At 40.7% G+C, this 15,254-nt stretch overlaps 1 protein-coding gene across 5 annotated transcripts in view; it reads left to right on the top strand.

Moving 5' to 3' along the window:
* Positions 1 to 15,254, top strand: part of ADGRL3 (adhesion G protein-coupled receptor L3) — a 437,355-nt gene that overhangs the window by 197,792 nt on the left and 224,309 nt on the right. For all 5 annotated transcript variants that reach the window (XM_063455649.1, XM_063455651.1, XM_063455652.1 and 2 more), the window contains exon 5: positions 6,356 to 6,465. In XM_063455649.1, coding sequence (XP_063311719.1) covers positions 6,356 to 6,465 — 110 coding nt within the window. The remainder of the gene's footprint in view (positions 1 to 6,355; positions 6,466 to 15,254) is intronic.

Genomic DNA, 15,254 nt, shown 5'->3' on the forward strand with positions numbered 1-15,254 from the left:
TCACACATACACAGGTATTTACAATAGCAGACTTAGAGAGAAATTGAAGACACATCCACACAAGCACAGATTGTCGGAAACTTAGTTCAAGAACTTATTAAACAATTACAGATTACACAGCTTTCATCACTGCCATTGTAAATGCCCAGAGACACCTTCATCAACTCATCACAAACACTAAAATTAAATAATGTACTTGGCGGTCTTTTAATTGGGGTGGTGATGGGCATTTACTGAGTCATTTGTGTGTAAAGGATCATTACACATTCCATTGGCCTAATCATTGCAGCCATAAAAAAATGAGGCCCAAGCATGTGACATTATAAAACATATTTACACATTACAATTATCCCATCGCCAAAACAAATGCACAGCCAGTGCCATCCAAAGACACTAGTCATGCAGAGACAACTAATCAACGTAATTGTAAATTTTAATTATATTGATAATTTGTAGTGGAGCTGTATTGGTGAATATAGAGTAGGATGCTGGGTTCCTTTGGGTAACCGATCACTAATGTTCAATACAATTAATCCTAGGAGAGATCAATACTCTTATGGACAATTAAGTGTAAATTCAATCAAATAGTATTAAAATAGACCCTTGCTGGGTAGCGGAGGTGACTTTGGAGATAGTGATAAAGATTCTGTGGATGGGAATAAGGAAAAAAGATAAGATAAGGTTCTCAATGCTGTCACTGTATCACACTTTACTGTTTTTTGAATATGCTTTATTTAAATTGACAAGTCATACAGAATGCAAAAAAAGTTAGGATAATCAAAAATGACAAGCCACATTTTTAAAATACAATGAGCCACGAGCCAAAAAAAAAAATAAAGGATAAAAGAATAAAAAAAAAATAAGAGAGAACATAGATATAAATTGTAGTTTAATTGCCAGAGGGAAACAAGAAACCAAAAAGACAGAAAATAATTTTAAAAACCTTTCCGTCCCCTGTAGGAAACCTATGTTTTCCACGTTTTATGAAAACTAGAGTGTTGTTTTATTAGGACCTTTCGGGGGGGGAAAAAAGTCACATTGCAGCTAATAGTCCTTGAAGGCTCACTGAGCAATTGCCAGTAAGTTTGCTAAGTAAACAATTTTTGGAATTAGCAAGAATCTTGAGGACTGAAGGGACTAACTTGAAAAAGATGTTAGTGGCCAGTTGATGACATTCGTTCTAAAACGGAACCATCTTTTGGAAATTCACCCCAAATATCGATGTACGATCCCTGTTACCACATGACCTTCAAAGTGTATCACTTAGAAAAGGACATTTCCTTTTATGAGAATATACAATAGATGTTACATCTGTTGGATAGGATTCTTCATAACAAAGTCTTCTAAATATTCCAATAAATATAATAGCATGGTAGCAAAATGAATATCTGCATGCTGTGCATAACATTTTAACTGTAGCCATAAGTCAGCACAATCAAAGTGAACAAGGGAAAACAAACTGTCAAAATAAATCAAAGAATTATTTATATGCACACACACACACATTGCATAATGCTGTGCTGCATCCTTCAGTTTGTTGACGGGCTGAGGCTGTAATATTCGAGGGAAATCTCTCCTGTTAATTAGGGGGAAAGCACGGAAAATGCACCGCTAATTCCAATTTAACTGATAAATTATCCCAAATCCAAAATAAATTAAGAATGGCAGGACGCTTAGACCTCCATTTAATATTGCTGAATAAGCTTTTTTTAATGATATAATATTTTCGTCTAATCTTATGACAGCAGTTTTTTTTCAAAATATCAAACAAATATATACAAAAAAATGAATATGCAAAAAAAAATCTAAATATTACAAGATTAAAATATTTTGCATAATATTAAATATGAACTCATTTGAAAAGCTTATACTACAAAATGAAATTGAGACCAAAAAAAAAAAAAAAAGAATTTCAAGCCCAAATCAGTAGTGTAAGGTCAGATTCAAGATCAATGCACCTACGATGGCAACAATATGGTCTAGTCAGGGCACATGATTACGAGAATAAAGGCTAAGTAACATTAGGCTATCCATTTTCCTAAGGCGATATCAAGCATGGCAGGCTAACCTATGATGCTTCTCAGCTAGGGACTGTAATTGTCTAAAATATTGGCCATTGATGAGAATGGTCAAGCAGTGAATCAAATACATTAACCATGGTAAAATATTAATCTTGACTAAATGCACATGAAATCTGTTTTCCTCAGAACAGATATGTGGTTAGCCTCAATATTAACATTAGCAGTTAAATGTATACCTAAATATGGAAGCAGATGCACAAAGACTGTAAAACCTAAACACTAATTGTTGTCTTTATCTCTCTGGAATATGTAAGGCTTATGTAGATATTTTCATATTGATTTTTTTTAACCTAGCTAACGCCTTGATTTAATATTTTTGGATACACTTTCCAAGTGATTTAACATTTTTGGATAAAATTGTGTAATATTTAAAAACATATTTAAATCATTTCAGATTTTAATACTTTTAAAAAAATATATATTTATATTGTTTTTTATATTACTTTTTTTTTAATATATTAATATGGTGAAAAAATATTTTAGAAATGTATGTAAAAAAATAAAATCATTTGAAAAGTTTATCCAAAAATATTAAATTAAAGCCTTAATCAGAAATCTTTCACAAGCATGAATGCAGGGAAGGAAGAGAAATAAAGACTTTAGTGAAGGAAAAAAGGACATCATCTGTAAAAACAAATAATTTATACAGAGGTGCCATGGGTAAGAGGGGAAATGTTGAGGAACCCAGCAATGGTTCCAAAGAATGAGCAGACAAGACAGAGGAAAAGGTACCCTCCAATCTTGTACTATTAAATACAGTAAAAAGCTGGGGTTAAGTTGCAGGGATTACAAACTGAGTCCAGAGGTAGAAACACAAGGCTACAACAGCAGAAAGTCTGGTAAAAAGAGATGCTTCAAAAAGGCCACACCAGCCCAATAAATGCCTTCATAACATCGGAAAAAGAAACAGAAAAGACACCAGACTCTAATCCACTATCACAATTATAGCCCATCTAAAGAGCATAATTCAAACAAGGGCCTCAATTTAATATTTTTGGATAAACTTTAATTTTTTTTTAAATATTTTGATATTTTTTTAAGTATATTTTTATATATTATATATTTATATTTTAATATTTTGGGGAAAAAATGTTTTGTAAGTTTATCTAAAAGTATTAAATCTCTTGAAAAGCTTATACAAAAATATTAAATTGAGACCAAGGTTATGTAAATCAAGAAACTTAAGAATGGATATAACCCCATAACGTCGGCAGACATACTATGCCGCCCTGCAAAAATGAGGTCCCCTACCCCGGTATACTTACCCTCTTACATAAAATCAATTAAATATATTATTAATAAATAAAAAAAGGCTTACATGATATGTATATAGATAAATATAAAATATAGCAAAACACCTTGCACTGTTGTCAAATGTTACTTTTTGTGCCGGGTGTCGGATATCGGCCTCTAGATACAATGTAGCAAAAATGTCTATCTGCAATCACTGTTTTGTAGTCAAGTAAATCTTTATTGCTTCATTTAACAGTTAACATGCTGACGTTTCAGTTTCAGCTCGGGCATCAAGCAAAGCTATTTTTTTTTTTCTCCAGACAAATTGATTCGGATGAACCTTATTTATTTATTTATTTTTTTGCGGTGCATAAATCTAATGATTATATAGCTTAATGAGAAAACCATCAGTAAACCTGATAAGTTGGCTATTCTGGATTGATACATTATACACCTCATCTACAGCAGTTTTGGGACCTGAGCAGTACAAGGACAAAGCCTCCTAGCGAATGGAGAATCCAATTTAATTGGAATTTTTGCATAATAACGTTTAGATCAGATTATATTTAGGAGATGTCATCCAGTGCAACGTCCTTAAATTCTGTTGTACGTTTTACAATTCAGATAATATGATAAGCAAACTTGTAAACCAAAATGCTTAAATTCCAGTTTGTAATAAGTAACTTGAGTGTCCTATATAAACAATGAGCCTTCTTTCTAGTTAAATAAAGATACTCCCTAGAGCTCTTGAAAAGCAGGGGTTTAATCAATAACTTGACGTGTGCAAACTGGTATTTTACTATTATTAGATTGTTTCACAATGTGGGATAACTATATCTCAATTTCACCTGCACTGGCTTATTATTTTACCATTTTTGCTTATTAACTTTTTTTTTTCTTTGCACTGTACACACATATTTTTTTTTTGCCTTAAATAAAGATATTTAAGAAACAGGAGAGGAACACTGCATGCCTTACGTTTAGCTTTATACTGCTGCTAGGCCTATTTGCACTATTAATAGAATACAATTATTGCATACATACTAGGCTGGCAAGGATGGAACTTGACATATATGATTTATAAGCTACCAGACAAATAGACGTGGAAAGTGGGGAGCCTGGGGTGAAAGATAGAATATGTATGTTGACATCAAATCTTGAAAGATAGTCTAGAAGACGAAATTAGTACCGAAGGACACTTGAGGTTAGACATGGTCTTGAGGAACATGGAGTTTGAAAAGGAAGCTTAAAGGGAAATGATGCTCACGTGTCATAATACATGTGCAGGGTCCATGTGGTGAATTAGGCTTTTGCATGGGAAGTGGAGATACTGATACATGATGGAAGATAAAGGTAGAGGAGACTAGGGATAAAAGTAAGCTAGGGATTGCAAGGGCATCCCACAGCAATGCTAGGGATTGCAAGGGCATCCCACAGCAATGAAAAGGTGAAGAGATGCGGGGGTGGAGCAGAAAGGTATATTGGGTGAGAGAAAGGGAAGATAGAAGGAAAGAGAGAGTGTTTTGTGGCAGAAATGAACCCTTAAGAGTAAAGGAGCTCATTTGGTTGGCTTGAGAGGGTGTCACTAAGGTGAGGTGAAACCCTGAGGGAGGGAAGAGATGGCCCTAGAATCTAGATAGTAGATATAGGAGCCAAGGTGTGAGAGCAGAGCTGAATTTGAGGGACCCTGATGAATGAAAGAGAAGGTTCCTAAATGGATATTTTATTATCACTTTATTATCTATTATCACTTAATCTCATTAAAATAGTTATAGTGATTGGGCTAATTTGGAGGAAAAAAGGGAGGAGTAATTAGCATAAAAATGGGACGGGGTGGGGGGGTAGTGAGGAAGGCACAAGTAATGTGAAAAAATGTGGCTAAGGGGGCAACAAGCTTTGTAGTGTTTATGGTGCCAGTCTCTTCTCAGACTCTCAATACATTTATTCCAAGAACATAGAACACACAGACTAGCGGAGCATATTCAGTGCAGGTGTCAATAAGATGCAACAGAGAAGATGGGAGTGTACCTCCCTTTAATTGCATAAGGCAATAGAATAAAGCAATACACTTACCTAAGAACATTTTCTAATTTCTTAAGGTCGAACTATCTACCATAAAAGCTTTTTATACAGTTCTCATCATAAGCATTGCCTGTTTATAAAAGGTAAATGTATCTTTTTCAATACAAATATACATCATTAAACCCTGTGCGCAAGCTCCCACTCCTGGGTGGCAGCAATGACTATACTACACAGCCCCAAAACATACAATACAAACCAAAGAAAAAAAACTTAAATGTGCCTAGGTATTTGGGATAGTGCGCAAGTAACTATTTTCTTTGGTTTTTATTGGATGTATTTAGGGTTGATTGCACTATAGTAATTCCTGCCACCCAGGGGTAGTAGGAATTTGAGCGCAGGGCTTAATTTTAAATGTTTGCATTTGATTTTACAAACACATACAGCCATGTTACAGTGCTGCCGCCCACCTCATCTGTTCCCTATTAAGGGTTAAAAAGTGTGTAGGGGTTTAGAAAAATACTCCTCTCTGTCTCATTTAAGATTTTAGGGAAAGCAGCATGGTAGATTGTTAGCGTAAGACTCGCCTAAGAGGTTTTGCCTTGGCGTGACCGGTGAGCTTACACTTTAATGGCCATTGGAGTGATACTAAAAAAACTCCAATTATTTAAATGGACATAGGGATGTGGAATAGTGCACAAGTAAATTTCATTCGTTTTTTATTATATCTTTTTAAATGGCAGTTCATTATAGTGATTATGGAGCAAACAGTGTGTGAATACTGTTGCCAAGCTGTTTTCACACTGTTTTTGAATGGTTTTACAAAAAAAACAGGGTCTCTCGGGACACATGGAGCATAGCACCTTGCCTGCTGTTCAGCTAACGCAGACGTTAAATGTAGTGGTTAGAGTTACCTTTTTCATTTTGTGAGAACATTTTCTGCCTAAAAAAAAATAAATCAAATGAATGCAGAGCACACTGTTATGTGCAGAATATTTTAATGAATTATTTTTCTTTTTCAGATGCAATAACCGTACACAGTGTGGAGTTGTAGCTGGACCAGAGGAATTTCCTGACCCGTGCCCAGGTACCTATAAATACCTGGAAGTCCAGTATGAATGTGTCCCTTACAGTAAGTATATATCTTTATATATTTATATATATTACTTATTACAAAAAAAATCGATTGCATACGTGGCATAATAGGACTATGAAATACCTATATTCATATCTCGTTTGCATTTTATAAAAATAATTATGTAAAGAATAAAAAAAAACTATTATAATTCATTCTTTTTTATTTTATTCTTCTTTGTCATTTCCTTTTTTTTTTACCTTTGGAATCTCTTTGAAGCCTTCATATTTAGAGTCGTTACAGTAGAGAAACTGTATAGTATATATATATCCGTATAAAGCTATCTTTCATTGAAATGTTTTTTGAGATCATTATTTGACATACCTTAATTTTCCTGGAAAGCTATGAAATGCTGTTAAGATATGCAGGCCATCTGCAAAAAGCTGGGAGATATGCACCAACATTGTATTGTGTTTGATTAAGGCCCAGTAACCATTGACCATCTCATTTTCATTTGAACAAAACATGCTGTTATTAATTTGTACTGAAGGTCATACCATTTATGTAATGTTTGTGAATCCTCATGCCTACGTGCTGCAGAATTAATGTATATTGACTATATTCTCAGTAGGTTTGGTATCTCATTTTAACTAGGGACATTGTAAAGGTTTTATTTAAAGGGCCAAGACTTTGAGTTAATTATATCAGCCTAAAACAGTTGATAATTATCTACTTTTTTCAGGTGATTTTTAAAATTGAATTTAGCCGAAATGAAAGCAACCGAAATCAATAAACGGTCTGGCTGTTCAAAATAAATCTGCAGAATAAAATGCATTTAAATCACATTTAACCTTGTTAGTTATTAAAAATGTTTAGTTTTTTTAAAAGAAGCATATGGGGCTGTTGAAATAATTTAAAAAGGGGGTGGCAGTGGCGTCTCTAGGATTCATTTTTAGGGGGGGCACATGGTGGGGATAAAAGTAGGGGGGCACATTTAACCCCACCCTCACCGCAGTTTGACCCCGCCCCTGCTGCATGTTAAGCCCCGCCCCCGACACAGTGTTTTTTTTTTTTTTTTATAATCCCTGGTGGAGAATTCATTATTTTCCACCAAGGATTATTAAAAAACAAACACATTTCCATTGATACAGTCCATACACACACACACACAGACTGCTGAGTCCTTACACACACAGAGAGACAGACTGCTGACCATACACACACACACAGACACACAGACTGCTGAGTCCATACACACACACATACAGACTGCTGAGTCCATACACACACACACAATTGCTGAGTCCATACACACACACACACAGACTGCTGAGTCCATACACACACACACACACACACTGCTGAGTCCATACATACACACACACACAGAGACTGCTGAGTCCATACACACACAGACTGCTGAGTCCATACACACACACACACACACAGACTGCTGAGTCCATACACACACACACACTCAGACTGCCGAGCAGGGGCGGATCCAGAACCTAATCTCGGGAGGGGCACTGGTGGTGGGCTAGAGCGGGGTGAAAAGGGCTGCAGTGGAGGAATAGGGGACTCTTGTTTACCTACATACACAGATAAACATATCTACACATATACACACACATACCTACACATGCACACACACACACACACACATCCCTAAATATACACAAAATGACACACATACCTTCACATACACACACACACACAGATACAAGGCAATAGAATATACAGACAAAACTCCAGGTACTGAAGATATATTTATTGGAGTATAGAACACCTTAAAAGTGCAAATGTGCAACGTTTCGGCCCTAGAGGGCCTTAATCATGTTTAAGTCTGTCTAGGGCTGAAAAGTTGCATTTTTATGTGGTGTTCTACGCTTCAATAAATACACCTTCAGTACCCGGAGTGTTGCCTGTATATTCTATTACCTTGTATTGTTGGACGGATTAGCAGTGTCTTTCTAATGCAGAACACCTCTGAGGCTGTGGGCCAGAGTGAAAAGCGAAAAGCAGTGGTACACACAGATACACACTAACACACAAACATACTCACAGATACACACTGACACTCACAGATACACACTGAAACTCACAGATACACACTGACACACCCAGATGCACACATACTCACAGATACACACCGACACTCACAGATGCACACTGACACTCACAGATACACACACATACGCACTGACACTCAAAGATACACACTGACACTCACAGATGCACACTGACACTCACAGATACACACACATACGCACTGACACTCAAAGATACACACTGACACTCACAGATACACAAACATACACTCACAGATACACACACATACACACTGACACTGACACTCACAGATACACTCACACATACACACTGACACTCACAGATACAGATACACACAGACACACACACATACACACAGATGTACACATACCTAAACATACACACTGGCACACACACAATTTGCAGCTTCCATAATGTTAACCACCCACCCTGCCCCTTCCATACCTTTTGGTTGCAGGGAGGTGACTTTCTGGGGCTGGCTGATCCTGGTGGGAGTCTGAAGCTGCAGAGCTCTCTCTCCTCCCTCCTCCTTCTCTCTCAGCTGCCTGCAGCCTGCGTCTTCTCAGCCCGTGCGGTCTGTAAGCTGGGAGGAAGTAGCAGTCACTTCCTCCCAGCACTCCCTGCAACTTTAAAGGCGCCCTGTCTGCCAAAGGGCTGCAGCACCCGACCAAGCCCCTAATGAGGTAGGTCCACAGATGGCAGATGCACTATTTTCGGGGGGGGGAGGGGCAAGTTGCCGGCATTTGGGGGGGCCCAAGGGGGAGCACAGCATGATGTGGGGGGGCATGGCCCCCTCTGCCCCCCCCTAGCGACGCCACTGGGGGGTGGATATAACATTGTCCACCCCACAAAAATTGTGTCCAGGTCACCCTATCTAAGGTGGCTAGGGGGCCTTAAGTCCCTTGCGACACCCCTAATTAAAAAAATCCTGCCTACCCAACTCACACTAATAATTTTGATGGGGATGCCCAATAAATGTTATGTTTACCATTTTCCAGCCTCACAAGTTGTTCTGTGCCTTACTGGTACTGTATAGCAAGCCCCATTTACTTGTTCATAACTTTTAACTCCATTGAGTTTTTGAAAGCAACCGAAAGCAACCGAAATCAATTTAATTCATTTGCACCAATGGAGAGTTTCGTGCAAGCTCAATCAGAGTGCTCTGATACCACAGCCACTAGTTCTTTGTTAAGTGTTTAGTAGACATACCAACCCGCTGAATGACGGATAGGGACTTAAGGAAGGTGTTAAACCTCCCTTATACTAGTGTAGGAGTCATAGTGACCCCCATAGATATTTTGTGAAGCTATTTGCCAAATGGCTGCTAGTTAAAAAAAAGCATTAAGCATTTATCAGCAACTTTTATTTGTTAAATCCAATAAGGCCACTTATTGGGCAATAATATGTGCAATAAATGAAATTAAATTAACTGAACCAATATTTTCAATATAAAGTATAGCTTACAGTTTTGAAAATCAAACCTATAATTATTAGCTTTGGCTCCCGATAAGCTTGTAGCTGCAGTAATTAAATCAAACCCAGAGGCAGACCTACTGCCAATGCAGTAGTGTGTGTGTGTATCTGTGTGTCTGCATATCTGCATGTGTGTCATTGTGTGTATCTGTGTGTCTGTAGATCGGCATGTGTGTAAGTGTGTCTATCTGTGTGTCTGTGTATCTGTATGTGTGCATGTCTATCTATGTGTGTCAGTATGTATCTTTGTGTGTGTATATCTGCATGTCTGCTAGTGTTTATATATATGTGTCTGTGTATCTAAGTGTCAGTGTGTGTGTCTGTGTATTTGTATGTGTATCAGTTCATGTGTGGGGCAGTGTATGTGTATATGTGCATACATCTTAGCTTTCAAACACCAACACTACACACAAATACACCTCTGATTTCAAACATCAACATTACATACATATTAAAACACTAACATTATATTTAAACACACATCTGCATTCAAAAACCAATATCCATTATAAAACCAGGAAAAGGTGGGCATGGATGGCGAGCTGATTCAGTGGTGCAGTAGGCCACTTGACTGGATTTGCCCCCCAGGCCTAAGGCTGACAGCCCTCCCCTGCACATGCCCCATACAAAAACAAACTTAAATTTAAACATACAAGCACTCCTAAATACAACCATGCAAGGATGGGCCAATGCTAGATTCCCAGCTGACAAAGCAATGTGGGACTTGTACGATGATGAGAGTTATACCTTTTGGCCACCTTTATGGGCAAACAAATGCTTGCACCTGGGCCATCTTTATGTTACTTTCCCCACTGATCAAGCTGTTAATTGGGAGTCAATAAACTGACCATAAAGGTGATAAGCTCTAATTAAATCGAGGCCCAAGGTAGCTCAGAGAATGTCAAAATGATTTCCATCTTAGAGTTAATTCTTAAAAAAAAAATAAACAGAAAATAAATAATAAAGACTATGGGATATAAGCCATGTGCAGACAATGGGAGAGTCGTGGGTAGACATTAATAGGAAAGTTAGACCAGGAAAATAAAGGTTGAAAGAATAGATGTGGACCACTCGACGTTGCACACTGGTAATATATGGCTTGATTCTCACGTCATTTTTTTGATACCACAGTGGTCTGCATCAATCCAGCACCTTTTGGTGACATAATTGCCACCGACCTGGGAACAGATCTGCACTATATAAGGCCACTCTTTCCTTTGCTCAGTGGTGGTCTCTGTTACCCGAGAGTATGTTCTGACTTGTGTGTGTGTGCTTGGGAATTTGCTTCTTATCTGACTACTAACCTCTGAAATCCCTGACTTTGACTCTCTTTACTTTTTTTCCACCACTATGTACTCCTTTATCTTGAACTGTCCCGGTTTAGTCTTGTTTGTTATTTTTGCTTACTGAATTCTATACTCTAATACATTAATCCCAGCCACCCTAAGGACTGGTAATATGTTTTCCTGTGTAGTATAAGATACTCTTATTTCTGTAGCTTGTGTCTGGGGGTGTTTTATCTTCACACATTTTTGGTGTTCAGAAACGGTGTAGCAACGTTATGTGTTTTGCTTTGGCAAAATTCCATAAATTGTGCCTCCCTCTACCCAGGGCCAGATTAAGAGCCCAGTGGGCCTGGTGCTGACAATTATGATGGGGCCTAATTACAGAATTTTATCGACCAAAAACACTAAAACAGTCATACCTCCCAAGCGTCATGTATCTGATGGAGATGGTGTTGGAGGGAAACTCAAAGGATGCAACTATAAGAAAACACATACTCTATGCTAATCTCTCTCTAGTTTATGCTTTCATCGTTCAAGTAAATCCACACACCCTAAAAGCAGTGTCCAGTAAAGAAGGAAGTCAATGGGCGGGGTGGTGGGCCACTGATGCGAATCATGTGGCCAGAACTGCGAAAAGGGGCAAACATGCCCAAAAGAGGGGGCATGTCTGTCCAAAGAATTGGAAGGCCGGCCTGGCATCAGGGTCCCTATGTATCACAGTGTCAGGGTCCCCATGTTGCTCAGTCCCCTAGTCTCCCAGTGTCACTATGATATTAGGGGACACAGAGAAATGGGGACACTGAGAGACATGGGGACACAGTGAGACCCAGGGACACAGAGACCCGTGGACACAGACACTTTGGGACACAGACACTTTGGGACACTGGGCGACATGGGGGCACTTGTGGATACAGACATGGGGACAGTGGGAGACATGGGCACACTGGGAGACATGGGGACACAGACACTTGGGGACACTGGAAGAAATGGGGACAAACACTAGGGACACAGAGACATGGGGACACAGACACTGGGATACATGGGGACACAGATATTTGGAGACACTAAGACACTAGGGACACAGAGACATGGGAACAAATACACTGGGAGACTAGGGGACACTCTGAGACATGGGGACAGACACTAGGGACACTGGCTGGGAGGCATGGGGACACTGCGACACTTAGGGACACTGGGAGACATGGGGACACTGAGAGACATGGGGACATTGAGACACTAGTTGGGAGACATGTGAACACTAGGAGACATGGGGACACAGACATTTGGGGACACTGGGAGACATAGGGACACTGGGAGCCATGGGGACACTGAGACACTAGGGAAACAGAGACATGTGTCTCTGTCCCAATGCGTCTCCCAATGTGTCTCCCAATGTCCCTCAGCATCTCAATGTCTCCCAGTGTCCCCATGTCTCACAGTGTCCCCAAGTGTCTCAGTGCCCCCAGGTCTCCCAGTGTCCCCTAGTGTTTCAGTATTCCCAGGTCTCCCACTGTCCCCTAGTGTCTCATTGTCCCCATGTTTCCCTGCTGCCTTTCCTCCCCCATCCTTCACTTACCTGAGCTGTAGGCTGTCTCTGCAGGGTGGGAGTTGCTGTCTAAACTCTGTGCTGTGTAGCTGCTCCCCACGGATCAGTGAGTAGAGAGAGGCAGGGAGGGATATGCTATAACTCCCTATGCCTGCCTCTCGCCACACAGTGACCCCTACTGGCTGGTGCTGGTGTTTATACTGAGAAAAATATCTGCATTTGTATTGCCAGTATTACTGCAATACCGGCTGTGCTGGTAAAATACCAGTCAGTGGCTACCCTAAGAGTAGTGTGTGAGAAAAACTTTTTTTATTTTATTTTTATTTTATTTTTTTTAATGGGCCTTTTCCATGGGCCTGGGCCTGGAGCTGCAGCTCCATCAGCCCCTATGTTAATCCGGCCCTGCCTCTGCCTCCCGCCAAGGAAAACTTTAGGTTATCTGGCACTCAAAACTCACCTACACACCCAGGGCCGGACTGGGAAGAAAATTCGGCCCGGGCATTTTTTAATTACAGTGGCCCACTAAAAAGGGGGCGGGGCCAGATAGGGTGTGTTTTGTCATCACCAATGACAAGCACGCCCCATCACAAAGTGAGCATGTTGGTTCAATGCTCTTCCAGGGTAGACCATGCGCAGAGCTCTGCTGAAGGGCTCTGGCATGAGAAAAAGACCCTGTATTTGTTATGCACAGCACAAGCAAATTTAATAATAGCTTGCACTGTGTTTGCTTGAAATTTGTCTCTGGTGTCTCCATAGTTGGGATACCAGGAGACAAAAATGCTAGGAAAGCATATTGTGCAGTGTGTGTGAGGGTGTGTGTAAGGGGTGTAGTGTGTGTGCGAGAGGAGTGCAGTGTGTGTGAGGGGTGTAGTGTGTGTGTGTGTGAGTGATGGGTGCTGTGTTTGCGTAAGGGTGCTATGTGGGTAAGGGTGCTGTGTGTGTGATGGGTGCAGTGTGTGTGTGCTGTGTGTGAGCGGGTGCTGTGTTTGCATCAGGGTGCTATGTGCGTGTGAGGAAGCTGTGTGTGAGGGTGCAGTGTCTGCATGTGAGGAAGCTGTGTGTGTCAGGGGTGCAGTGTGTGTGAGTGAGGGTGCTGTGAGTGTCGGGTGCAGTGTGTGTGTGTGCTGTGAGTGTTAGGGGTGCAGTGTGTGTGTGTGCTGTGAGTGTTAGGGGTGCAGTGTGTGTGTGTGCTGTGAGTGTTAGGGGTGCAGTGTGTGTGTGTGTGCTGTGAGTGTTAGGGGTGCAGTGTGTGTTAGGGGTGCAGTGTGTGTGTGTGCTGTGAATGTTAGGGGTGCAGTGTGTGTGTGTGCTGTGAGTGTTAGGGGTGCAGGGTGTGTGTGGGTGTGTGCTGTGAGTGTGTGACCACTTTTTCTGTACTACCAAAATACTAATGGCATAGCAGTACAGACTAGAAATACAATGCTATGAGTGCATGAACAGCCTCTCCATCCTCATGTGTCATGCTAGTAGCCTATAGTTCTTATAGTGAACATTTAAGTAATTCAAAGATGGAGTGTCTGATCACTCATCTGCTTTGTACATGTCCAAAATCATGCTGGAGGAAAAGGTCTTCATGTCTGTAACATACATAGCACAATCACCACTGTGATAATAAATTATATGTTTATTTGTGTTTTTGACTAAAATGCATTAAGATGACATAACATAATTTAAATCCTGACAAATGTGTGATTATTTCCCCCCTCCCTGCTTACCTTATGCCTGGGAGGGGGGATCCTGCTGCTGGCTTCTATCCCTGGTGGTCCAGTGGTGCGTGAACTCTAGCCTGTGAGGCTAGAGTTCACTCTCGCGAGACCCGGAGCGTTGCCATGGCAACGCTCCGAATCTCGCGAGAGCAAACCGACGGAGCTGTAAGTAGGAGCTCCGCCGGGTCCTCGCCTGGCTCCCTCCTCTCTCTCCCCGCCGGCGGCTGCAGGATACTGTATGTGGGCCGGTGAGGGAGATCTCTGATCTCCCCACCGGCCCGCCGTGGACTACTGCAGGGCCGGCGCTCGGATAGTGCCGGCCCTGCACAGACCGGTAGGGGAGATCCTGTGATCTCCCTGCCGGCCTCGGCCCATGGCCACCGCGGCCCACCGGGCATTTGCCCGGTGTGCCCGATGGCCAGTCCGGGCCTGTACACACCAGTTTCTGATGTGACATACACATCTACACATATACACATTGTTACACAAACACACACTGAAAGAGACACACTAAGAACCAGATAATACACACATGCTTTCAGATTTAAACACTATTACAGTTACAGATACACACAAATGACAAATTATTTTTCTCGCACGCGCCCGCGCGCACACACACACACACAATGCTCAGTCCCATTAATTATGTTCCTTACCAGCAGCTGACCAATGCCTTTTTGGATCAGCAGTGAGTTTTCAGGTCTGAGGCTTGAATCCAGGCTCTCTCTAGGTATCTCCCATTCATTTTGGCCCACAGCATATGAC

This window comes from Pelobates fuscus, chromosome 5, assembly GCF_036172605.1.
Source record: "Pelobates fuscus isolate aPelFus1 chromosome 5, aPelFus1.pri, whole genome shotgun sequence".
NCBI lineage: Eukaryota > Metazoa > Chordata > Amphibia > Anura > Pelobatidae > Pelobates > Pelobates fuscus.